This window comes from Felis catus, chromosome D1, assembly GCF_018350175.1.
Source record: "Felis catus isolate Fca126 chromosome D1, F.catus_Fca126_mat1.0, whole genome shotgun sequence".
NCBI lineage: Eukaryota > Metazoa > Chordata > Mammalia > Carnivora > Felidae > Felis > Felis catus.
The window spans coordinates 1,726,976-1,752,462 of record NC_058377.1 but is presented as its reverse complement, the minus strand read 5'-3'; the positions used below and the strand labels follow the sequence as shown (position 1 = coordinate 1,752,462).

The 25,487-nt window shown below is 40.1% G+C and overlaps 1 protein-coding gene across 14 annotated transcripts in view; it reads right to left on the bottom strand.

The window, feature by feature from the left end:
* Nucleotides 1-25,487, bottom strand: part of DYNC2H1 (dynein cytoplasmic 2 heavy chain 1) — a 353,260-nt gene that overhangs the window by 271,407 nt on the left and 56,366 nt on the right. For 13 of the 14 annotated variants that reach the window (XM_045038203.1, XM_045038204.1, XM_045038198.1 and 10 more), the window contains exons 32-45: nucleotides 23,969-24,174; nucleotides 22,721-22,903; nucleotides 21,948-22,130; nucleotides 19,917-20,140; nucleotides 19,111-19,226; nucleotides 16,228-16,427; nucleotides 14,193-14,457; nucleotides 12,662-12,869; nucleotides 10,782-10,911; nucleotides 5,092-5,247; nucleotides 4,062-4,321; nucleotides 2,992-3,238; nucleotides 1,840-1,991; nucleotides 715-859 (exon numbers count right to left, since the gene is read on the bottom strand). In XM_045038203.1, the coding sequence (XP_044894138.1) occupies nucleotides 715-859; nucleotides 1,840-1,991; nucleotides 2,992-3,238; nucleotides 4,062-4,321; nucleotides 5,092-5,247; nucleotides 10,782-10,911; nucleotides 12,662-12,869; nucleotides 14,193-14,457; nucleotides 16,228-16,427; nucleotides 19,111-19,226; nucleotides 19,917-20,140; nucleotides 21,948-22,130; nucleotides 22,721-22,903; nucleotides 23,969-24,174 (2,675 nt within the window). The remainder of the gene's footprint in view (nucleotides 1-714; nucleotides 860-1,839; nucleotides 1,992-2,991; nucleotides 3,239-4,061; nucleotides 4,322-5,091; nucleotides 5,248-10,781; nucleotides 10,912-12,661; nucleotides 12,870-14,192; nucleotides 14,458-16,227; nucleotides 16,428-19,110; nucleotides 19,227-19,916; nucleotides 20,141-21,947; nucleotides 22,131-22,720; nucleotides 22,904-23,968; nucleotides 24,175-25,487) is intronic. The other variant, XM_045038205.1, reaches the window with a different exon arrangement.

Here is a 25,487-nt window from a genome sequence, read left to right as displayed (position 1 = left end):
GTTCACTTTTCAAAACTCACATCACACTTCTGCTCTCCTTAACAACTACCACGCACAACAAAGTTACTCACTTCTTCTACACTGTCTCTGCAACTTGCGCATGTTGCCACTGTTACATTCATCACACTGTATTAATAGTTCACGTACGTGACTGGGCCCCTCACTGGTCTGTGAGCTTCCAGAGAACAGAGACTCCGTCATCTCTGCACCCTTAGGACCAGTGCTAGAAAAGGAGGTACTCAACAGACGTCTTCTGCATCCGCAACGCGTGTTTTTAGCACTGTCCCCACTTTGCCGAGGAAACACACTTGAGACATTTCCTCATAGGCAACAAGAAAGAAAGAAACCTCAAAGACTACTCCGGGTTTGAAGCCTAGAGGACAGAAACTGATGGAAGTCAAGAGAAAGATGTAGTTTGGGAAAGAAGAAGAACATTCTGAACATGCTAAGTTTTAGCAGGTAACAGAATAACCAACCAGCTACCAGTGATCCATTCATTCAATACTGACTGTCTATTAGAAACCGTGCCAGGGGAGTCAATAGTGAAGAAAGCACACGGAGCACATGCCCTCACAGAGCCACTCCCCAAGTAGAAAAGTCTAGTAAAGAAGAGGGAAAGAAATCTGAAGTGTCGACATAAGCCAGCGCTAAAGGCAGTCCTTTGGGACGGGAACCAATAGACATGGTAAGAACAACATAAATGAATATATATACCTGTTCATACACTTGTACCATAGACCCTGCTAAGAGATAGATTTTTGATGAAGAACCCCAAATAGGATGATTCTTCAGATTTTTATATAGAACTGGTTCCAAATATGCTCCATAGATTGTCTGTAATTGCTCTCTTTCTGGGTAACTGAAAAAGGACATATCAGAAAATTATTTTAGAAGAATCAACGTTCTTAATTATTTTAATGTTCACTTACAGCAGTGGTTTTCCCAATGTGCTGCCCTGAGATTTAGACACCAGAGGTTTCCCCGGGGACTAAGGACAGGCTCATGGTCCCTACTCTGACTTCAACCACATTAGACCTCTCTATGTATCTGCTGTGAAACAGAGGGTCCTACAAGAAGATCCCAGTAAAATTACTTAGAAACACAATTATTTGAAAACCATGATCTTTAGAAAAGACAAAAAGGTATATTTTTCTCAAGAAAAAAAGTATTTTGAGTCGAGTAGAGCCTACCCATACAGCACTAATCCATCTCAGAACCATAAAAGTAGAACTATTCACACAAATGAAATCAACTTGTTTCTCTCAAACCGAAATCTATTTCATTACAGCTTAACTGATGGCTTTAACACTTCTGAAAGTAGAATGTTATAGATGGTTATAGTTTCAATGAGCATGAAAATAAGATTGTGTAGGCCCAATGGAACACAGGACAAGTGCCGTAACCATACAGCCCGCAAGTCCCTGGGACAATGATGGGCTGTGGCACTGGATGCACGTGTCAGGGTTAATGCCGCCACGGCGAACGTGACCGACTCCACCTCGTGCACTCTGCATAAAATGGGTACTGCTTTTGTTTTATGAAACCCGTAAAATATTTAATTCTAAAATCGACCATTCAAATTCCTAACACTGATATTAGAACACTGATTTTAGAACAGAAATGATACAAAACAGTTGTGTTTTATTTCTAATATTTACGAAGAGCTGATTAACACCTTCAGTTTAGGAAGGACAGGGAAAAAAATATCAGAACTTAAGTTCTGAGTATTTTTATATTCTTCATTTTGAGGAAATATCATTAATGGATACCTTCAATAAAATTCAAATATATAAGACAGCTCCCCAAAGGAAAAACAATGGAAAACACAGAGATACATACTCCACAGCACAGAGACGGACAATAGAAGTAAATCGGGTGGTAAGCTTATGTCTTCCCAGTCTTCCTCCAGCTGACATGGAAGCCACAATGTGAATATTTTCTAAACCAACCCATTCCAAATTTTCATCATAAAATCCTTGATATGTCAATACCTATTTGAAAATAAATGCATTTTAAATGTTTTATGCTTAGGATTTTTCTAATTCTGATAGAAAATATTTTTGCACGAAATTCAAGTGTTTCCAAATGCAGCCATCATCCTCTATCCAACTCAAGAATTTAAGCTTGAAGAATAATACTCTTGAAGACTCTGTATTCAATTAATGTTAGCTGAATGAGCCTCATTTTAAAAATGTTTTTCTAATAAACATTAAAAACCAGATGACACTATAAATCTACCAGCAATCATCGGGAAAAAAGTAAAAGAAATCAGGAAAAACATAAGGAAATATTTTGGTTTTCTTCTATAAATTTTGTATCATATTCTACGGTTATATAGTAAAGCTAAATTTGAACCCACAGAAACAGAATAAACTCTAATGTAGACCTTAGGGCTTCTAATGTGATTTAAACCACACTGACAGAACATATGGTCTCCAACCTTTGCCATTCCACAGGTATAGACGGAGAGCCATGAGCTGAAGAAGCCAGAGAGGGGCACGAGTCTACCTGTTCTCTGAAGAAGGAATTACGAGAAAAATGAAGCCACAACTCCCCCTAAATCCCACATCCACCCCAGCTTCTGCTTCCCTGCTATTTAGGAATAAAGGACAGGTAATAAGCATAGGGCAAGGCTGTTTTCACTCTTCCTGTCATGTATCACCTCCACGTAATACTAACTTTTACAAGGAAGAAGGTCGAAGAAAGTAGCTTTCTAGGGGCGCCTGGCTGGCTCAGTTGGTGCAGCACGAGACTCTTGATCTCAGGTCGTGAGTTCAAGCTCTGCGTTGGGTGGAGATATTACTTAAAAATAAAAACTTTAAAAAGAAAAAAGACAGCCCTGGAACAAGATCGCTACATGCGTCAGGGGTTGAGTTTCCATTAACGTACTGGACAAAACCGGCCCTGAGGAGGAAAGCGGGTTTTCTAAGGAAAGGTAATGAAAGTAAGTTGTTTCCAGTTATATCCTAACATTCAAGCAATAAGACCCACCTGTTGTAGGAAAGCAACCAAAGTACTGGTCCCCCACTTATCCAGCTTGGGCAGGTTGAGATCTTTCAAGTACAAAACAAGTCTTTCGCAGTCTTTCGGTCTGTACACTCGACCGGTGTTGGTACTGATCACCAGGCAAGTCTGGCTCAGCTTCTGCAGGAGGTGTCGAGGCGTGGTCTGCGCGCTACAGTGAACCGTGGTGATCTGAGTGGACCGGAGCTGGGAAAAGGCATGTCTCAGCAGCATCCTGGGAAAGGAAGGACATTTGCCTTTGTGTATTGAACGTGCTCAAATATAACATGCCGCTTATATTCCACATAAAATTCCTCTTTTTATAAATATTGCAGTTTCTAAATTATATATGATGATGTTTACAGGGAAAGTGGTAAACACGGATGTGGCTTAACAAACAGGCAACTTTCTAATTTTTACAACATAAAAAAATACATTTGTATGTTAAAGCACCCTTGAAACTCCTTCAGCAAAAACAAAGTTTACAGAAATAATTTGATAAAGTACATACAAAAGATACCAACTGGTTCCCTATAGTTGAAGAGTTAAAAAAAAAAAGTACAATGATTTTATAGAATTTTTAAATTCCTACTAAAAATGTGAACCTAATAACCCATGTCTCTTTTCCTTTCAGAAACTACACTCAGTAGACACGAAAAACAGCTGAATTACACTGATATAAAAGCTATTTTTAAGTAGAAAGCTAACTTCAAGATTCATTTTTTATAACTAAAGCAAATAATAATATGCAAATATATCGAAGGGGTTCAGTTTTTGTGGTGATTGTACACTCATTTTCTTTTGAAGACTATCTTCCCAGATCGTTCTCTTTCCCCTAGAAAACACATAACCTGGCAGGAAAAAAAAGATATATTCTTCTCTAATCTAATCTAAAGTCGTATTATTTCTACAAGTAGTGACAATGGAAAGAGTCCTCCATGAAAATGTAAATGCTACTTTAACCAAAAGAAAGGTAACAGGGCTGTGAAACGATTTCACGTGAGGAGAGGAGTACAAATCCACAATATGCACTTCAGTCAACATTTTTCTGCTCTTACCCTTTGCCACATCCTTCTGGTCCTACAAGAATAAATGGCTGTTTAGTATCTGAACTTAACCAGGGTTTGAAATAATCCAGGCCTCGCTGCATGTCAGGAATCTGAATGACGGGGAGAGTTTGGCTGTTGCTGAAATCATCGGCGGTCAAGTTTTCCGGCTTCTTCAGCACATAAGACGCTAGTCGCCCCCGACCTGAGTCATAGTAGGTATCCATTGGTTTGTGAGGGTCTGGAGGAGACTCTCGTGCCCAAGTAAAAACCTTAAGAGGAAAAAGTTGTGATAGATACTCCAACTCCACGAGTATGTGAAATTTTAGTTCTTCAAAGTAAATGTCCCAAAGTCAGTCATCTTAGTTTAACAACAAAAATTTGCTACCAAATATCTTTGATAATTAAGAAAACATTTTATGTCAATTATTCTTCTCTAAATCATCACTGAGGTAAAAAATATAAGTCATCTAGTCTGCACATACACCAAGATATAAATACATTCAACTTTTAAATGACGTGGGGTTTTTTTATGTTTATTTTTGAGAAATAGAGAGTGTGAGTGGGGAAGGGGCAGAGGGAGAGGAGGACAGTGGCTCTGAAATATACCTTTAAATTTATTAAGGAAAATATGCTGAATCCATCCTGGCATTTTTAACTGCCAAAACTGTTCTGGTTAAGCACATGATTAAAAATATGTATTATTCTACAATTAAAAATGATTTAAATAATTATATTTAGTCATATGGCTAAGTAGCCTCAAACATGTCTAACAATAAAGATATGGTCCAAACTATAGCCTGTTAAAACATTACTTTATAAAATTTTAATAAAATCATAAAATATCATAAACTAGTTCAAAGGAGAAAGTAAGTATATATGTTTATATGTACATATCGATAAATGCATTATTATTCTATTGAATGCTTCATTTCAAAAGTAATAGGCTTAGTACAGCTACAAATCACTATATTGTGACAAGTAGGAGTTGATGAAAATTAAAGAAAACACTGACTGAACACATGTCTTAAATATGCATCACCTCTTTGGTGAACTCCAGGCGGGATTTCATGTTCAGGTTTCCACCAAGCCCCCGTATGAGACTAATAACAAACTGCTCATGATTTTTGCATCCACGAAGATGTGACAAACCATTCATCACAGTCCCAACCAAACTGGTTTCAACCACATAGTCATTCTGTTGATTAAAATCCATGGACAGACAAAAAACAAATATTATCATGGAAACCCACAGATTTACATTCACACATCTTTTCAATTATGATCTTTAAATATATCCCTCCATTCAAGGTGTAGAAAGTTTACATTTGATTCAGTTTATACATATAAATTTTGAAATTAAGATGTAATCATAAAAATGCAATTGTCTGTTTCTAGCTTCAAGTGCTAGAGTCCTTAACTAGATATATACTTTACTTCCTAAGTCTGAAGAATATAAAAGTACATCACTGGTCTGAAAATAACAGTCCCTCATAATCTCTTCCTGATAAAGAGGAAGCTAGAGGTAAGGGCTCGATCAAGGACCCTGGACATTAAAGGCTCGTAAAAGTGAACTTAACACAAAAAAACATCTGAGGTTAGCTCTTTACACAGACTTTTAAAATGAAACTTTGGGGTGCAGTGTGTACATGACTTTGATCTGTGGGCCCCTGGGACCCCTGTGTAACTGCCAGAGGTTAAAAGGGGTAAAGGTTCTCACTCATTCAATCTCTAAGTATTTACTGAGACCCAATTATGCATTAAGATGTCCATGTGGTGCTAGGTGTTTTCTTTAAAAAAAAAAAAAAGGTGAATTTCACAGAGAACTTACGTTCCTGTCACTCAAGCCCAGTAGAGAACATGGTCAACAACTTATGGTAAAAGCTACAGAGGAGCAAGACGCCTGAGTGGCTCAGTTGGTTGAGTGTCTGACTTCAGCTCAGGTCATGATCTCATGGTGCATGGGTTCGAGCCCCGCGTTGGGCTCTGTGCTGATAGTTCAGAGCCTGGAGCCTGCTTTGGATTCTGTGTTTCCTTCTATCTCTTAACCAACCCCCCCCCCCCCCCCGCTTGCGCGCGCGTACCCATGTGCTCTCTTGCGCTCTCTCTTTCCCCCTCTCTCTCTCCCTCACTCTCAAAAATAAACGCTAAAAAAAATTATTGGTAAAAAAAAAAAAAAAAAAAAAGGCTACAGAGGAGAAGAGAGTAACTCAGAGAGCTTAAACCTCTTTGTAAAAGGGGACAGTGAAACTGACACCTGAAGGATGAGATCCGCAGGGCATGCAGAGAGAGTAGCATATGCAAATGTAAGCCACCAGTGTGGGTAAGAAATTAAAAGCAGCTTATGCCTGAGTAAGCAAAGGAGAGTAAGCTGAAGTCAAAGGGATGGGCAAGGGCCAGAATATATACAAGTGCACAGGCCATGGAAAGGGTGCAAATTTTATTTTCACTACTTATAAGGTGTTTTAAATAAGAGGGTAAAAAGATCCAATTTGCATTTTTTTTCAAGATCACTCTGCCTGCAAAAGAAATGTTTCTACAAGATTGTATAAATGGGAGGAAGACCAGGAAAAAGCAAAAGATGAGGAGAAATCCAGCTGCCTCAGCCATACTAAGAGTTCTACACTTTAAAGGCAATATATTTATTTCTGCATTGTATAATTTGCTGAATTAATAGAAGAAAGAAAAACTCTAGTTAAAATCAAATCAGCATTTGGTTGGAGTATTCATGACAGTCTAGCTCTCAGAACATGAACACAGTGAACAAAGTACAAAATAAGAAGGAAGGAAGTCTCAACACATAAAAAAAATTTCAAACTGTAACAGGGACCTGACCTGAAAACAATCAGTTTATTTTCTAACTGAATCTTTGGTATATCCACTCTATGGCTTGACCATCTTATCTGGTCATTGTATCTATAACCACAAAACCCCTACATACCAATCTGTCCCATCCAGTGTTCTATTTCTGTTTCTAACATCAACAGCATACAAGTGGATGACCTCAAAGTATTTGTCCTAGAGAGCCTTATTAGGCTCTGTATATTTTATATGAATGAAATAACATATCTGCTGAAAAGTTGCTACAAGGGAGGCAGCAGGTATTTAAGGCAGTACATAAATTCTCATTCATTCATTACTCCATGACGGTACTTGGTTCTGGGGATACAATAAATTGTGGTCCTGCCCTCCAAGGGGCTTGGAGTTGAATGCACGCAGTTACACTAGCAAGGAGGAGACCGATCTGTCAGACTGAGGGCTGGAAGGAATGGTCCTCTCCCCGAGGCCTCCAGGAACCCATTCATGTGCATCTTCTCCTCACAAATCCCTATCCCTCCATCTCATCCTTACAGACAGGAAAGAGACACCTTGAGAAAACTCAAGTGAGATCTCCACTTCTCTGTCATTCTACAATCTTCTACAATGACTACTAAGTCAACTTCAGGTTAACAATCAGATACTTTCAAAAAGTACTTTCAATGCTACCTATTTCCTCTACTTTTTTATATGTTTACATTTTTCATAGAAACAATGACATACAAGAAAAAAAAACTGAAAAATCGTATAGAATATCGGAAAGCCCTACATTGTCTTCTGTGCACGTCAAACTTCTATTCATGCTTCAAATTCAGAACTAAGTGTTATCAACTTTTTGAACTCTTCTGGAGGATGGTAACACTCTTTTCATCCTGTTTATTTTTCTACATCTCATTTTTCTCCATTAGGCAAATCCCTCCCCAAGGAAACAGACTGTCCGATTAATGTCCACCTCTTAAAGTCTTATCTAGTCCTATGCTTGATACGTATACTAGATACTCATTAATTTTTTGAATCAACAGATGTTTTTAATAACATTGTAAATAACTCATCACCCTTTTTCTACTGTAGTATTAACTTGACATACTTTTTAGCATGAAATATATGCTGGTACTTATTGACAGTGAAATGTAACAGCAAGATGGTTTTACTAGAAACATGAGAGATTCCACTATTCAAGATTTTTAGGTAAGCAGTTCAAGATAGTGTAGGTCAGAGAATTAAAGTGTCTTAAGACTATCATAACAAATTCTCAACAAGATACTAGCAAATCAAATCCAACAGATTAAATAAATTATTCACCATGGTCAAGTGCGATCTATTCCTGGGCTGCTGGGGTGGTTCAATATTTGCAAATCAATCAACGTGATATACCACAATAAAGGATTGATAAAAACCATATGATCCTGTCAATAGATGCAGAAAAAGCATTTTACAAAATATAGCATCTTTTTTTGATAAAAACCAGATGGGACATATATCAACATCATAAAGGCCGTATGTGAAAGACCCACAGCTTGTATCATCTTCAATGGGGAAAAAGTGAGAGCCATTGTCAGGAACAAGACAAGGATGTCCACTCCCACAGTTACAATCTACCATACTACTGGAAGTCCTAGCCTCAGCAATTAGACAACAACAACAACAAGGCATCCAAATCACCAAAGAAGTCAAACTTTCACTATTTGTAGATGACATGATACTCTACGTAGAAAACCCAAAAGACTCCACAAAAAAAAAAATTGCTAGAATACATGAACTCAACAAAATTTCAGGATATAAAATCCATGTACAGAAACCAGTTGCATTTTTATACACTAATAATGAAGCAACAAAAAAAATAAATCAATAAAATAACCAAGGAATTGATCCCATTTGCAACTGCACCAAAAACCATAAGATATCTAGGAACAAACCTATCCAAAGAGGTAGAAGATCTGTACTCTGAAAACTACAGAACACTTATGAGAGAAGTTGAAGAGGACACAAAGAAATGGGAAAACATTCCATGCTTATGGATAGGAAGTACAAATATTGTTAAAATGTCTACACTATCCAAAGCAATCTATACATTCAATGCAATCCCTAACAAAATAACACCTGCATTCTTCACAGAGCTAGAACAAACAATCCTAAAATCTATATGGAACCAGAAAAGACCCCGAATACCCAAAGCGATCTTGAAAAAGAAAACCAAAGCAGGAGGTATCACAATCCCAGACTTCAAGCTATACTACAAAGCTGTAATCATCAAGAAAGTATAGTACTGTCACAAGAACAGACCGTGAGATCAATGGAACAGAATAGAGAACCCGAAATGGACCCACAACAGTATGCCCAACTAATCTTTGACAAAGCAGGAAAGAATATCCAACAGAATAAAGACAGTCTCTTCAGCAAGTGGTGCTCGGAAAACTGGACAGCGACATGCAGAAGAATGAACCTGGACCACTTTCTTACACCATACACAAAAAAAACCTCAAAATGGATGAAGGACCTAAATATGAGACAGGAATCCAGCAGGCAAAAACCTCTCTGACGTTGGCCTCAGCAAGTTCTTACTTAACATGACTCTGGAGGCAAGGGAAACAAAAGCAAACATGAACTATTGGGACGTCATCAAGATAAAAAGCTTCTATACAGTGAAGGAAACAGTCAGCAAAACTATAAGGCAGCCTACAGAATGGGAGAAGATATTTGCAAATGACGTATCTGATAAACGGTTAGTATCCAAAATCTATACAGAACTTATCAAACTCAACACCCAAAAAAACAAATAATCCAGTGAAGAAATGGGCAAAAGACACGAATAGACACTTCTCCAAAGAAGACATCCAGATCACCGACACATGAAAAAATGCTCAACGTCACTCATCATACAGGAAATACAAATCAAAACCACAATGAGATACCACCTCACACCTGTCAGAACGGCTAACGTTAACAACTCAGGCAACAATAGATGTTGGCGAACATGCAGAGAAAGAGGATCTCTCTTGCACTGCTGGTGGGAATGCAAACTGGTGCAGCCACTCTGGAAAGAAGTATGGAAGTTCCTCAAAAAATTAAAAATAGAACTACCCTATGACCCAGCAATTGCACTACTGGGTATTTACACAAAGGATACAAAAATACTGATTCAGTGGGGTACATGTACCCCAATGTTTATAGCAGCACTATCAACAGTAGCCAAATTATGTAAAGAGCCCATTTCTCCATGGACAGATGAATAGATAAAGAAGATGTGGGGTGTATATACACACACACACACATACACAGAGACACAATGGAGTATTACTCAGCCATCAAAACGAATGAAATCTTGCCATTTGAAATGATGTGGATGGAGCTAGTGTATTCTGCTAACAAAATAAGACAGAGAAAGACAAATATATGATTTCACTCATATGTGGAATTTAGTAAACAAAACAGATGAATATGTGGGAAGTAGGGAGAGAAGAGGAGGAAACAAACCATAAGAGACTCTTTTTTATTCTTTAAGGTATGTATGTATGTATGTATGTATGTATGTATGTATGTATTTATTTGAGGGAGAGAGACCGTAAGAGACTCTTAACAAGAGAGAATAAATTGAGGGCTGATGGAGGAAGGTGGGTGAGGGATGGGGACTAAGGAGGGCGCTCGCTGTGATGAGCCCTGGGTGATGTTAAGTGATGAATCATGAATTCTACTCCTGAAACCAATATCGCACTGTATGTTAACTGACTAGAAGTTAAATAAAAATTTGAAGGGAAAAAAAGATTACTATAGTAAAAAGTTAAAAGCCAAGACAAAGAGCAGGAGAGCAATGAGGACACCTACTGTCCCTGTACCCCACATCCTGGCTGAGCATCACTCTTCATCGTTATTCTTCTTGCCTAAATGGTTAATTATGAAATATTACGGCTAACTTACCTGCTTCAGAACCCACTGTAAAGCCTTTTCAAAGTAATCTCCAATCCAGCTCTCAAGATTATTCCTATAACTAGGAGGCTGATTCTTCAACCAAGATTTTATCAGAGAATTAACGTCTGTCTCTTCATCGCTGAAATAGATTAACAAACATGAAAGAAATTATTTAGGAAGACAATGTCAGTGTGCTTTCAAAATAAACTTCTGCTCCAATAAACATTATTCTACAGGTATTGTATCTGCTTATATATGAGACTTGATTTTAATTATTTCTATATGTATATGTGTGTGTATATTAGTGATATATGTACACACACACATATGTATACGTATATACATGTCATTTTCTGTAAAATAAAGCAAGTAAATTTCATCAATATTATGAACACAAATTAAAGAGGAATTACATACACGCAGGTTAGCCAAAACCTGATCTAAATCCTTAGGAACAAAGAAAGAGAGAATCCCAAGTCCCATCCCAGACTTAGTGGAACAAAATCTCCACTCTAACAAAATTTCTGGGTGATTCAAACACACAACAGAGTTCAAGGACACCTGTACCTTAATGCAGATCTTTAAAAATATTTTTTCTTCTTCTCTATCCCAAAAAGGGCCAACTACCTAAATTCTCATGCCACTAATTAAAACTCAAAGATCTTCCGAAGTAAAATAGGATTCTTTTAGCAAAGCACCTAATTATATGTCACATCCAATGAATTAAGTTAAATTTAACACTAACATCTTATTCAAAACTATAGCTTAAATAACTATAAAAAACGATGGCAAACACAACTGCTAGATTAATAATTTTAGAACTGACAAGGGCTCAATATTTTGTCATTCCCTGCAATGTTGATGTTCTCATATGCGACTACTGTACATGATTTCTAAAATCAGCTTATTCTTCATATTTGTTCTTCAAGCCTCTTCCAAACATGCTGAGGAAGAAAGAAAACATTAAGTGAAGAGGTTTCCAGTTGTGAAACAAAAGGCTGCACCACAGGGCCTATTCATCCTAGGTTAGCCCTAAAATTCTATCAATCTAAGATCTATGATAAAAATATTGCCACTTAGTTTTAGATTATTAGCCTCTAGCTCATATCTAGTATGTTCACTTCTTTGCACTTAGTTCTAACATTTAAACAAAGGAATAGTGGGGCAACTGGGGGGCTCACTCAGTTGGGCATCCAACTCTTGGTTTCAGGTCAGATCATGACTTCACAGTCATGAGTTCGAGCCCCAAGTCGGCCTCTACAGTGACAGGACAGAGCCTGCTGGGGATTCTCTCCCTGTCTTCTTCCCTCTGGCCCTCCCCTACATGTACTCTCTCTCAAAATAAATTAAAAAAAAAAAAAGAGGGACAATACTTTTAAAAAACGGGAGGGAAGGCGCCTGGGTGGCTCAGTCGGTTGAGCATGTGACTTGGTTTCAGCTCAGGTCATTATCTCGTAGTTTCATGAGTTCGAGCTCCACGTTGGTAGTTCAGAGCCCGCTGATAGTTCAGAGCTGATAGTTCAGAGCCCGCTTGGAACTCTCTCTCTCCCTCTCTCTCTGCCCACCCCCCATTCATGCTGTCTCTGTCTCTTTAAGAAATAAACTTTAAAAAAAAAAGAGAAAACAAAACCAATTAAATACTTTTTCACTTAAGCAAACAAAAATATTTAATAACTGTACTATGCCTGAACCGCTCAAACAATTTAACTGCAATAAAACAGAAACTCTCTGAATGAATTAAAACCCAGTAAGAAAAGAAGCTAATCAAAAATGAGGAAAATGCATATTTATATACTGTTCATACAACACTTACTTCACTTAGCTATGAAACCAAACTAATAACTGAAGAATATCCTAATATGATACTCGCAAATGCCCTTACGGCTTACCTAAGAAAGATCATGCCCATTCTAGATATTGTGGCTGGCGAGGCACAACTTAAATCATGAGTTTCAAACACAAAGTTAACATTTGGGCCGAACTGAATCCTTTCTCCACTGGGCATAGTGAGGAGTCGATTGTCATCCAGAACAGAATTCAGAGATTCTATCCATTCAGGGTCAATATCGCCGTCACATATTATCCATGAGCTGACATCTGTTTTCCAAACAAAAAAGAGGTAAAACACAAATACGTGCAGTGATGACAATTAAAAATAAGCAATAAAATAATTATCTTCTTCTTTAGAAGTAATGTCCAGGAAGTGTGATTTTATATTACTGCGCCAGAACACCAGGAGCACAAGTTGAACAAGCTGACATTTTCCACGTGAATCTGCACTACAAACATCCTGGAGGCTGAACACCCACAGGAAGTCCTGGCTCAGGTGGCCAGAGACCTGGTTACACACCGTGTGGTAACGTTCTACTCACCCACCAAACACACAGAACCGGAATCTCGATAAACACAAGATGGTGTGCAAGACTTGGGGATTACCCGCCCCGTGACCTTGGCACATATTGTCCACACCCTTGTCTTCCGCCACGTCCTAAGAATGTATGAGTGCTTGCTACGTCACATCTCTTGTAGAAAATACAGGAAGTCCATTTTTAGCATCCTACCTGAGAAATACAAAACTCACCTGATTTCTTCGGTATATAAAAAGGTGACCTCAAAGGGGAGAAGCAGTGCTGTGTACAGAGGTCTTTTCAGAGACAAACCTTTTTTTTTTATCCATCCTTCCTAAACTGAGAGCAGTTTCAACTTGAACTTGGACATTGAAACTGTCAAAGAAGAAACTATCACCAATGAAAGTGTGAAAAGTAAATACAGGCAATGTCTGGATTTGCCTCAGTGTGATATTATTAACTACAGTGAAAATGAAAAACCTCACTGAAATCTCTTCTAGTGTCACAGAGTTCTAAACGTTTCACTCATGGGCTTAGAAAAACAACTGTTAATTACAATCTAACAAAAACTGGAGAGTCTTCTCAGACCCTGGCCAAAAATTCTTTTAAAGATCAAGCCAGACATTTGAGACCAGGAAGTCTACAGTTTTACGACTTAAATTTTCAAAATTATTCAAAGCACTGTATTGAAATTAATGAGTGACAAGTGTTCACATACACACACACAACCAATTTTAATCCCAAATAAAAATTTGTCATCTTGCTTATTTATGAGGCACTAAGTAATGCATCAACCCAGCAAAGATTTTATATTTTTTTCAGTATATTAATGTAGTTGTGAATCACACGTCACCCAGACTACTCTGAGTTTCTATTCTAACGGAAGCTCCTATAGTGTGGAGGTCAACATGACAACACATGTTGGGTCCCTCTGAAATAAAATACCAAACAACATCGTTTACAAGGCAGTTTAGGGTCACATGTAAGACTTGAGAGGGACAGCAGTAAAGACAATTCTATCATCCTCTAAAAATCATGAAGTAGAACAAGGAGTCACAGGACACAGACCAACCTTGAGGTTCCCGAACGACTTGGCGAGCGCTGTTTGTCAAAACGCCGTCCGACCATTCCCGTGTGTCCATGTCAATGTGGCCTAACAGCTGATGTCTAGGCATGGCTTTGGGGTTCATGGTGTACTGTTTCACCACTCTGCCAATTCTACAAAGTGCTGCCCTTAACATCCTCCAAAGGGTTGACTTTCCAGCACCACTTGGACCAACAATGACCACTCCCATCCTCTGGCGTAACTGCTCATACAATTCTAAAGCCTTCTTGATCTAGTAGAAAGGAGACATGTTTGAATATGGCTAATAGAACATAATCATGCACAGTCCTGTTCTCACTCTCTAACAACTGTCCTATTCCAAACACACAAAATTAAGTCTTTGATTTCTTCAGTGTAAGATACAGCCTTAAATAAGAGTACACCTAAATAAATCTGAACACATTTGCAGGGTCATCTTTAAATCCAGTATTTCTTTAAAAGAAACAAGAATGCTTCCCAAGTCATTGGACAATATAATATGTTCATTATTTTCTTCACTCATTCATTCAAATATATTCATTATTTTATTCACTTGCTGATGCATTCATTTATGTCCTGTATCTCTCAAAAAAAAAAAAAAAAAAAGGGAGATAAAACCTGAGGGAAAAATGTTCATTTTGAACACACACTTGCGCTACATACAAAAGCTACTAAAAAGAATTTCTCCTAAGAAATCATCAAAGTAGGGGCGCCTGGGTGGCGCAGTCGGTTAAGCGTCCGACTTCAGCCAGGTCACGATCTCGTGGTCCGTGAGTTCGAGCCCCGCGTCAGGCTCTGGGCTGATGGCTCAGAGCCTGGAGCCTATTTCCGATTCTGTGTCTCCCTCTCTCTCTGCCCCTCCCCCGTTCATGCTCTGTCTCTCTCTGTCCCAAAAATAAATAAATGTTGAAAAAAAAAAAAAAGAAATCATCAAAGTAAAACATCAGAAGTAATGTAATCAATTATCAAAAATATGCATGATGGTCTATTATATGCCAGGCTGGGGCACCTGGTGGGTGAGTCAGTTAAGCATCCAACTTCAGCTCATGTCATAATCTCACAGTTTGTGGGTTCGAGTCCCACGTTGGTCTCTGTGCTGACAGTTCGGAGCCTGGAGCCTGCTTCAGATTCTGTGTGTCCCACTCTCACTCTCTCTCTCTGCCCCTCCCCTGCTCATGCTCGCTTGCTCGCTCTCTCTCTCTCTCTCTCTCTCGAAACTGAATAAACATTAAAAAAAAAAAAAAATGTAGGGGTACCCGGGTGGCTCAGTCAGTTAAATGCCCAACTTCAGGTCAGGTCATGATCTCACAATTCGCGAGTTCGAACCCCATATCAGGCTCTGTGCTGACAGCTCGGAGCCTGGAGCCTGCTTCGGATTCTGTGTCTCCCTCTCTCTCTGCCCCTCCCCCACTCGCACTCAGTCTCTGTCTCTCAAAAATAAACAAACGTTAAAATAATGACTTATTATGTGCCAGGCTCTGTAACAGGCACTAGGAGTAAAATACTGAGTGAAAAGAGACATGGATTCCACCTTCCATGAACACTAATATCTGGTGGGGAAAATCAGTATTAGTCAAACATACAATTAAGCATTAATAAGTACACATAAAGAAGTAATGAAAATACTCAGCAAGGAAACCTAATGTGGACTCAAAGATCAGGGAAGGCTTCCCCGAGTTAGCAAGATTAAAATGGACAGATAAGGGGCACCTGGGTGGCTCAGTCAGCTAAGCGTCCGACTTCAGCTCAGGTCACAATCTCACGGTCTGTGAGTTCAAGCCCCGTGTGAGGCTCTCTGCCCGCGTGAGGAGCCTGGAGCCCCGAGCCTGCTTTGGATTCTGTGTCTCCCTCTCTCTCTGACCCTCCCCTGTTCATGCTCTGTCTGTCTCTGTCTCAAAAATAAACATTAAAAAAAAATTTTAAAAACAATAAAACAAAATGGACAGATAAAAGATAAAGATTATTAATAAGGAAGTAGCCAAAAGAAAGGATCAACATATTATAAAATATTCTTGACAGGTACCTGATTTGGTATGATTTCATAATTGGCTTCCTCGAAGACATGCTGTAACGCAGACCTGAGCTCATCATATTCTACTTCTTTAAAGTCGATCCCAGGAAATACATCTTTAATCAGTGCATCAAACCGTGCACAATCAGCAAATGTAAACTTTGACATTGTATTAAGCCTCAATGCTTGTACCACAATATGACTTTCATCAACTAGAGAAAAAGTTTCATTTTAAAATGGTTAGTTACTGACTTCAGAAAGTTTCAGTGACTGTAAACCAGTCGTTGAGAACTATGATATGCATTATTAGTTATGACATAGATGTGCAAGAACCTAGAAACGGTTAAAGCCACATGCTACCACGGGAACTGGCATGCTCACCTTACTTAGTGTCTTGTCTGCTGAGAAATAAAGATCCCAAGGTACAGCTCGGGACTCTCTTCCGCAGAACTTGAGTCCCAGCATTGCCAGACTTTAATCAATAATAAAAATCACGATCACTTATATTTGTATAAAATTTTACCATTTGTATGTGATCCTTATAATAAGTGCATCAAGTAAGGGGGTATTGCCATTTTTACTCTGATTTTATATATGAGAATAACGAATCTCTAAGGGATCAAGCGATATACCTGCGAAGGCACAGCAGTATTAGAGCTGGGATTCATACCCAGACCAATGCATTCCAGACTCAAGTGCCTCCAAATATACCAAAACTGCCCCCCCCCAGAGATATTAAGTCCCGAGACTAACAACTAACAAACTGAGCAATAATTTTTAATCAGCCTTACTCAGAACTGTTCACAAATCCATCCCTTAAACAAATACAAATGCTAATATCATTGTTAGATTCTTATTTTTTCAAGGATAATAATTAGCTGCAGATTGATAACACATATCTATGAAGGCAAGAAACTATCTTTTAAAGTCCGATATTTCTCCAAAATTGCTTAATATTCCCATATTTAACTGTAGGCAAAGAGGCGTGGCCATACTGGAGTTTAAGCACTGAACTCGTTAATAAGCCATTTTGATTACTACAGGTATGGTTTCAACATTTCTCAACAATCAGCAGAGACAGACAACAGAAAAACAGTAATTTAAGCAACTCACCAAATGACTATCTTCCCTGGCAAATGCCAACCCAATAATAAAGCTAAAGCAACTTCCTTTTCTAATATGTAGACTCTGATCATTTTAAGTCCAAATAGATAATTTCACATGGTCCCTTTTTCTATGTTGTCTTATTTTCAGTGTTTTAACTTAGTTTTACTGGCATCTGAAGAGCTGAATATTCAGCCTTTCATGAAAGCACACATCCATGGGTGAGGGGGAATAATTTATTTTATGTAAATGGGAAAAAAAGGTGGTAAAGTACAATAAAATATCATGAGTTCAAACTGATGCGAATAGATGATTTAATAAATACATAAATAGGGAAGAGACAAATCTTACAGAAGAGTTTCAAATAATATTTTCAAATACTCCTTGCGCTAAAGGATCAAGTTTAGTCCTTGCCACCCCACTTAGAAGGTGAGCCACACTCAGTAACCAGCTTCTAAAGAGTACGGGAGGGAAAGTGGGAAACACTAACTGTATAGTTACTATCACACTGGAGAAACCCGGCAAATACCACCACAATACTCAATGAAGGTGAACATCACCAATGACGTCATGTGGTCATTCTGTACCCACTGATAGGATGTGATGTGATGTGACAGGCCCTTCACTCTCTGCTCTTCCTTCCAAATGTGGAAAACCAGGTCTAATCATGAGAAAAACATCACAAAAAAACCCAGACTGAGGAAGAGTCTACATGACATGTGACCAGTACTTTTAAAGAATGCGAGGGTCGTGGAAACAAAACACAAGGGGAAACGGTCACAGGGCCGAGGAGACTAAGGAGACATGATGACTAAATGCACCCTAGATCCGATCCTCAAACACAGAGGACATTAATGGCTAAACGGGTGAAATCCACATCAAGTCTGGATGTTAGTTAATATTAATACACGAGCCTCAGTTTCCAAGTATAGACAAATGTACCACAGTAAGTAAGACGAAACAATGGGATGCTACCTTTGCAACTTCACTGTAAAATTATTTTAAGGCTAAAAGGGTTTTTTTTCAGTAATCTTAAGATTTTTTAAAGGGCAATTTTGTTTGGTATACTATCTCTTTGAAAGAGAAAATCATCCCAGAGCCCCTGGTTGGCTCAGTTGGTTGAGTGTCCAACTCTTGGTTTCAGCTCAAGTTATGATCTCACATTTTGTGAGTTCGAGCCCCGTGTTGGGCTCTGTGCTGACAGCATGGAGCCTGCTTAGGATTCTCTCTCTCTCCCTCTCTCTCTGCCTCTTCCCTGCTCACACACACTCTCACTCTCAAATAATAAACTCGAAAAAAGAAAAAAAAGAAAAAAAGAAAATCCCTATGTGTTTCTATGGTTTCTGTTCTCATTTTCAGACCAGTGAAATTCTCAGGCTCTGCTCCAGACCTACAGAATCAGGAAGCTGGGAGTAAGGGTCCAACACCAGTGTTTTAACAAGCTTCTAGGTGATTCTACCACACATCAAAGGCCGAGAAGTGGACTAGATGATTCTTCTATATATCACAACTATTTAGTATCTAATGCACAGTTAAAAGTTAAGGACACTGGGTAAGAACTAGAGAAAACGTGAATGAAGTATGGACTTTGCTGAAAAAATAACCTCTCAATATCGGTCCACTAGTTGCAATAAATGTAGCACACTAACGTAAGATGTTAACAACAGGAGAAACGGGGCCAGGTTTTCAAAACCATCTTTACCGTATTTATAGCTTTTCCGTAAATCTAAAACTATTCCAAATTAAAGTTTATTTTAAAAACTAAGATTGCATCTGAATCGCAGACCTTACCTTTGTGTTTCCCGCCGGCTGTCTGCAGCTGTCTAAGAAGGCCTCCGCTTCCTCGAAGAACCGTCTTCAAGGCTCTCAGACCCCAGTCGTAATGCTGCTGAGGTGTCAAAAGTTCCCTTAAAGAGACATGGAAATCACAAAGCAATGACAGCCAGAAATTACTTTTTCATCGTATTTGAAGAGGTAACCACTGACACATAGAAATGGGTACTGATACTCCATTAATCTATATAAAGGAGCCATCACAGAAAACGATCACTCCAGAAAAGTGTTGAAGACGGATGACTCCCAAGGATGAGGACAACCGTGTCATGACCTGGCCAATCACCTTCATGAAGACACTAAATGACAAGTGCCTATCACCTTTACTCCTAAACTCTCTACTCCAGCCCTGTGCCCCTTGGTTTCTGGCACTCCAGTTGTCTCGTAAGTAACGTGAACAGAATGTTAGGATGCCCAGAGAAGCCAGAAGCCCACCGCTATTACTAGAAATACGACACGAGAAAAACTGGAGGACTCCCTCCAAAGGGCAGGTTTTAAGGAGTCTGCTGATTTGTTTAGCATCATTTAGCTGGAGCGCCCCAGTGAAGATATTTTTGCAGAAAGGAAGTCAGATCAAATTGATAGCATTGAAGGAACAAGTAGTTTTCAGTGAGATGTGTCCTTATTCAAACTAAAATCTTCCCTATTGACACCTTAAGTGCAATACAATCGCCAATATAAAAATCACTGACAAACGTGAAAAATGGTCATAATCAATCATCGGAACCAAAAATTATAAAAATATTTAACACAGGAAAACTCACCTGGATAGATTGAAGATAGCTACCAGTTTTCTGCCCAGGACTTTGGCCTCTTTGAAGCCCTCCGAATAGAGAATGACCTCAGCGATAAGCTCGTTGTCTGGGCGGGACATGGCAACCGGCCTGAAAAGCTGTTTAAGATTATCAGGCAGCTTCTGTCTTCCTCCGTAACCTTTTCCAGCAGGATTCATGGTGATAAAAATCCCAGAATTTGAATTGATTTCCACCTGAAATATTAATTTACAATATGGGCACCAAGTATCTGTAACTATAAATATAAAATACACTGCCAACAGATTTTTATTGTGCATACTTCGACACACAGATCTTAGAACTCGGCAAAAGGTAAACGCTAATGAGCTAAGGATCTCCCTGCTCGACATACAATAACCGCCTTAGGAACAGCGGCATTTACGGAGGCCCTTTATAATCAGTTCTGTGAGGCCGGAATTTCGGAGGTGGTGACTCGCTTGCCCATCTGCTCCTGTCTGTGTTTACCACAAGCCTCCTTGTATCGGGAGACAACACAACTCTGACCTAAAGTAAGTAACGGTTTCTGTCCTCCTGCAGCTTACAGTCTACGAGCAATCACGGTATGATCGAGGCTGTGGCCGGGCAGGGCAGGGCAGCGTATCATGAGAGCACCTAGCAGGAGCGTTTTCCACAGCACACTTAAAGCGAAATCAGAGTGTAGACAGTGAATGGGCAATTAGGTAGAAACACCTGGAGTAAGAAAATCTGGCTATAAAGGAGACAAAAGAGCAAGAGCAATGAATGGACAGGTAAGTGAGGGGAAGGTCTGCTTGTGTGTTCATTACATCAAATATTATAGTATTATTACACGACATACATTATTAAAGAGGACAAGATGCAGTGGTGTTAAAGGCCAGTGACGAGCGGGCAGAGGAGGGAGGGCTAAGTCCTCAATACAGAGGACACAGGGACACGGCCCCGGCAAGTGGGCAGGTTAGTGTGGACGGGGAACAAGGACAACCCTTTCTTTGTAAGAGGAGGAGAGGAGAAAACACACTCAGTGCGGAAGAAAGTCAGCTGTGACGGCACAAAGGTAGAAACGTAATAGTTTCTCGTTTCCTCATGAAGAGTTTAAGCAACACGTGAGTAAGCTGTTACTAAATGAGAACCGCAATTCCTTCCTTGCCCTGCCCTGAGAAACCTGTGCTGTGAAGACACTATGTGGCTCAGCGGGTAACTTCACAGCTAACTTCCAGTGTTGTCAGCGCTATACTTCCATACACAGATGCTCACGCTCTCCTGACAGGAGTGTGGATCTCCTCTGGGGAAAAGTGAGGAACAGAAAAACAGCTAAGTGCTTACTGTTCTAAGATGCATACAGAATAGTAATTAAAGGGGCACCTGGGTGGCTCAGTCGGTTAAGCATCCGACTTCGGCTCAGGTCATGATCTCATGGTCCGTGAGTTCGAGCCCCACGTCGGGCTCTGTGCTGACAGCTCAGAACCTGGAACCTGCTTCAGATTCTGTGTCTCCCTCTCTCACTCTCTGCCCCTCTCCCACTCATGCTCTCTCTATCAAAAATAAACGAACATTTAAAAAAATCTTTAAAAAAAAAAGACTAGTGATTAAAAACATGCGCTTCCAAATTAGACCCGAGTTCAATTCGCAGCCCCACTGCTTACTCCCGACTCACCAAGCTCTGCTTCCCCATCCATAAAGAAGAAAAGCACAACAGTACCCATGTGGAAGGGTTATCAGCACGAAGTGAGAGCATACACAGGAGCACTAGGGTGCCAGCCCGGGGTGCCAGCCCAGGGTAAGTGCCCAGTAAACGCTAGCAGCATTCCCACAAACACGCAGCACTCGAAGTCTGAAGGTGAATGGTGAGGTGCGACCAAAATGGGGTGAGAAACCTCGGATGATTCATGGGCAAAAAGGTTTAACAAACAAGTCAGAAGCAGGGATGCCAGGAGAGATAAAGACAGAGCGTTTGCCTGAGTGTGAGTGATGCGCAGTCTCAAAGAATACCTCAACTCTTTCAATTCCCAACACGTGCCATACCTCCTTGCCAAGCAGCTCGCACACGGTTCTGTGGTTCTTCAGGGCATCCTGGATGGTCTGGATTTGCATGGACACTGCCGACAGCACAGACTCCTCCAGTCTATTGAACTCATCAAAACAACCCCAGGCCCCACACTTCACCAAACCAACAAAAATCCGTCCCATTGACTTCACATCGATGCCCTAAAAAATTACAACAAAAATTACATCCGTTAAAAACTAACGAAGATCTCTAAAAACAACTGAATACTTGGTCACTTAGTGAGCAGGTCATCGTTTCACCCATCTCTCTCTCTTCTTCGCACAGGTTCAATAGCTACACTTTCCGGGGGGGTTTCAAAGAATAAACAAAGGAACTCATGTACAAGTGTTCTGTGAAGGACACAGAACTAAATAGATGCAGGATTCTTAGCTATTCTTTATGTTAAAATAGAAATCCTACACAAAATGTTCTAAAAACAGTAATTTCAAAATTAGTTTACTTTTTTCTCTTTTCTGTTCACTCTTTTCCTTCTTATAATAAGCATTTCTGCACCCTCAAATCTTCATTCTGTATTTAAAATTATTTGCAATAGTTCTCTCTAGAAAAGTTCGGAGTCTACATTATCTGCAGCCTCTCTCCATGTTGCTTTTCAAACAAAACAAATTCTGTTTTCAAGCTACCCAAAAGCAAAGTGATCTCAAGATAGAGTATTTCATATGTAAGGACATGAAAACTAACCCAGACTCATAACTAACACACTACTATCTAGTTTGCGAATGATTTCCTCTACCTCATCACAATTAAAAACTAAGACTTGTCTCCCGAGAAGTCCGCCCAGGGCCTTCACCGACTCGGTCTTCCCCGTGCCCGCCGGCCCGTACGGGTTCCCGCCCAGGCCCATCTTCATGGCCTGCGTCAGCGTCAGGTAGCACTTGTCCGTCAGCGGCGTGTAGACCAGCTTGGGAGCATTGCCCTACATGAGGGAGAGGGAAAGGGTGAATGCTCACGCTGTACTCAACGTCCCACACGTGTCCTTGTGGCACTAGCTAAAAAGCTGTTAATTCGAGAAAAATACCCGAAATACTTTTTTAGGGAAAGAAACTTTTTAAAAGCGCACAGCGGTAAAAACTAAACTTAATTAATCTCAGGCATGTGGTTTATGCCTTCCTCAATTAATATACAGTTAGGTTTTCCAAACATTCTCTCCGGTTCTTGATAATGGTACAGACAAGCTGCTAAGGCGAAAAAATCCAAAACTATATGATATGATAATCATCCTATTTTGTATTTTAAAATTCGTGTAAATTATTTCCCTGAATCTTATGATCTTTTTAAGTCAGAACAACTTTGGAACTCCAACGTTATTATTTTGAAAAATGTCTCGTGAAATTACTAATTTTATCTCATCAAAGAGGTCTCAAAATTTCTCCTAAGTCTTCGGATAAATAGAACCAATCCCAGTTGCTGTTTATAGGGCTTTTCTTCAACGGCGGTAGACACAGACATGGTCTCCAAATACATTCCCTTCTTGAAGGAGCCAGCTGGCAACTCTCCTGACGTGCACTTATTAACCCAACCGTCAGATATATTCCGAAGACTGACTCGTGATGGGACATGCAGAGAGGATGCAGCGGGGTGTTTTGAGAACAGGTTCCATGAGCTAGGTTGTCTGTCTGTTTGGAAATTCTTCTATGGCACAGACTGAAAACACTCGGCAAGTGAGACGGCACTAACCACGGCCTCGCGTGGGGCCTGGCCAGGCTCCTTTTGTGGGATCGGTCTTCCACCCTTCCCAGATTGAAGGGAGAGCCCGGCTTCTGTCGCAATGCAGTACAACCCTGCCACTATTTTAGATTTTCTGCCAATATTTCTTCAACATAACATCTTCTTAGTTACGATGAAACAGAAAAAAACAGTCACAGACAAATATATTCTTCAAAGTTAGGACTCAAATAAAATGTTTTCATACAACAGCAAATTTCCGTTAAAATAAATAATTTTAATTGAAAAAATGAAACGCTTTTGCCACGAGTCATACCTGGTACTCATAAGTGTACTGAAGTTCACAATCCACCATTTGAATATAACAAGTATGATCACTTTTCATATAAAATCTGACTTGTTTTTTCCAGGCCCAGTCTTCAGTTGTATGAACCTGAACTTGGTTTAAATGCTTTACCACATCAATGTTATGAATGATATCAAGAATCAGGGCTTTAAGTTTAAGCTCCAGAATGCCAGACTCTGTATGCAAAGTAAAATGTTTGGAGAAAACGTTAGCCTGAGATTTCTGTATTCAGTACGTACATACACAGAGCTTCAAAATGAATCTAAATGTTAATTTCATGATACAAATGAATGACACAATAATGTAACAAATTAAACCGATGTCAAATCCACCAGTCAGAAATAAGAATTCCCCTGCGAAGAATAGGACATCAAATTCAGTGAGAGTGGGGTGCGGTCCCTTACACCAGAAGCAAGCACACCCCATCCGGCTTTTCCCTGTGAACACAAGTGTAAGACACGGACAATGGGCACTCAGCTGCTACTTCGGAGTCTGAAAAGCAAAGAGTATCAGGCCAACTGGGGAAGATCAGAATTAGACATGTCACCAAACCAGTGGCGGATTTACCCTTTTCTTTTGATCTCTCTGGTCTCCCCAGGCCTGGGCCAATGCAGCCAGAAACCTGGACTGGCGCAGTCAGGCAGACTCCCGGGGAGGGCCCGGGGCTCAGGCGTGAGGAGCAGACAAGGAATCTGTTGGGGGCTACAGCACTGGCCCCGGAGACCGAGGGGCTAAAACCCTAAGGGAAGGGAACCTTCCTCTGAAATCACAGAACCTGGGATCCCTGGAGACTAGGACAAACCCCACATGCTCTCCTCCTCTCTCTTTTGCCACCAACTGCCCCAGGACACAGACACAGTCACAGAAAGTGAGCAGGTCAGGGCACATGAAATCCCAGATTTCTGGCCAGGAGAACAGAAAAGGAGCCCAAGAAAACCACCAAGTACTATGAAGAGCATGGAGATGGAGGGATGGGAAAATGACCCTGGAAACTTGTTTAAGATTGCTGGGCTCACCCCCAAGCAACGCAGATGGCACCCTAACCATCAAAGCAGGCACTCTGAGAACTGGCCGCTAGATGGCGCACACGTGAAGCCCATCTCAACAATGCTGCAAAGACTTCATTTTTGAAGTACAGTTGATTTATGGTGTTGTGACCGATTCAGGAGCACAGCATAGTGATCTGACATCTTACACATGACTCAGAGACTCTGGAAAGAGAACTGGCATCAGAACCACAAACCACAGAAGGCTGGCTGGCACGTGGGGCCCGAACCCAACATCTACTGCTAACAGAAAATATCAACACTGTCTCAAGGACTGACAAGACCCAGACGCTCATAACACAATGTTGAAAACGTCCAGGGTATCATCCCACATCATTCAACATGCAAAGAATAGGGGCGCCTGGGGGGCTCACTCGGTTGTCTCCAACTTTGGTTCAGGTCATGATCTCATGGTTCATGGGCTCAAGCCCCGCGTTGGGCTC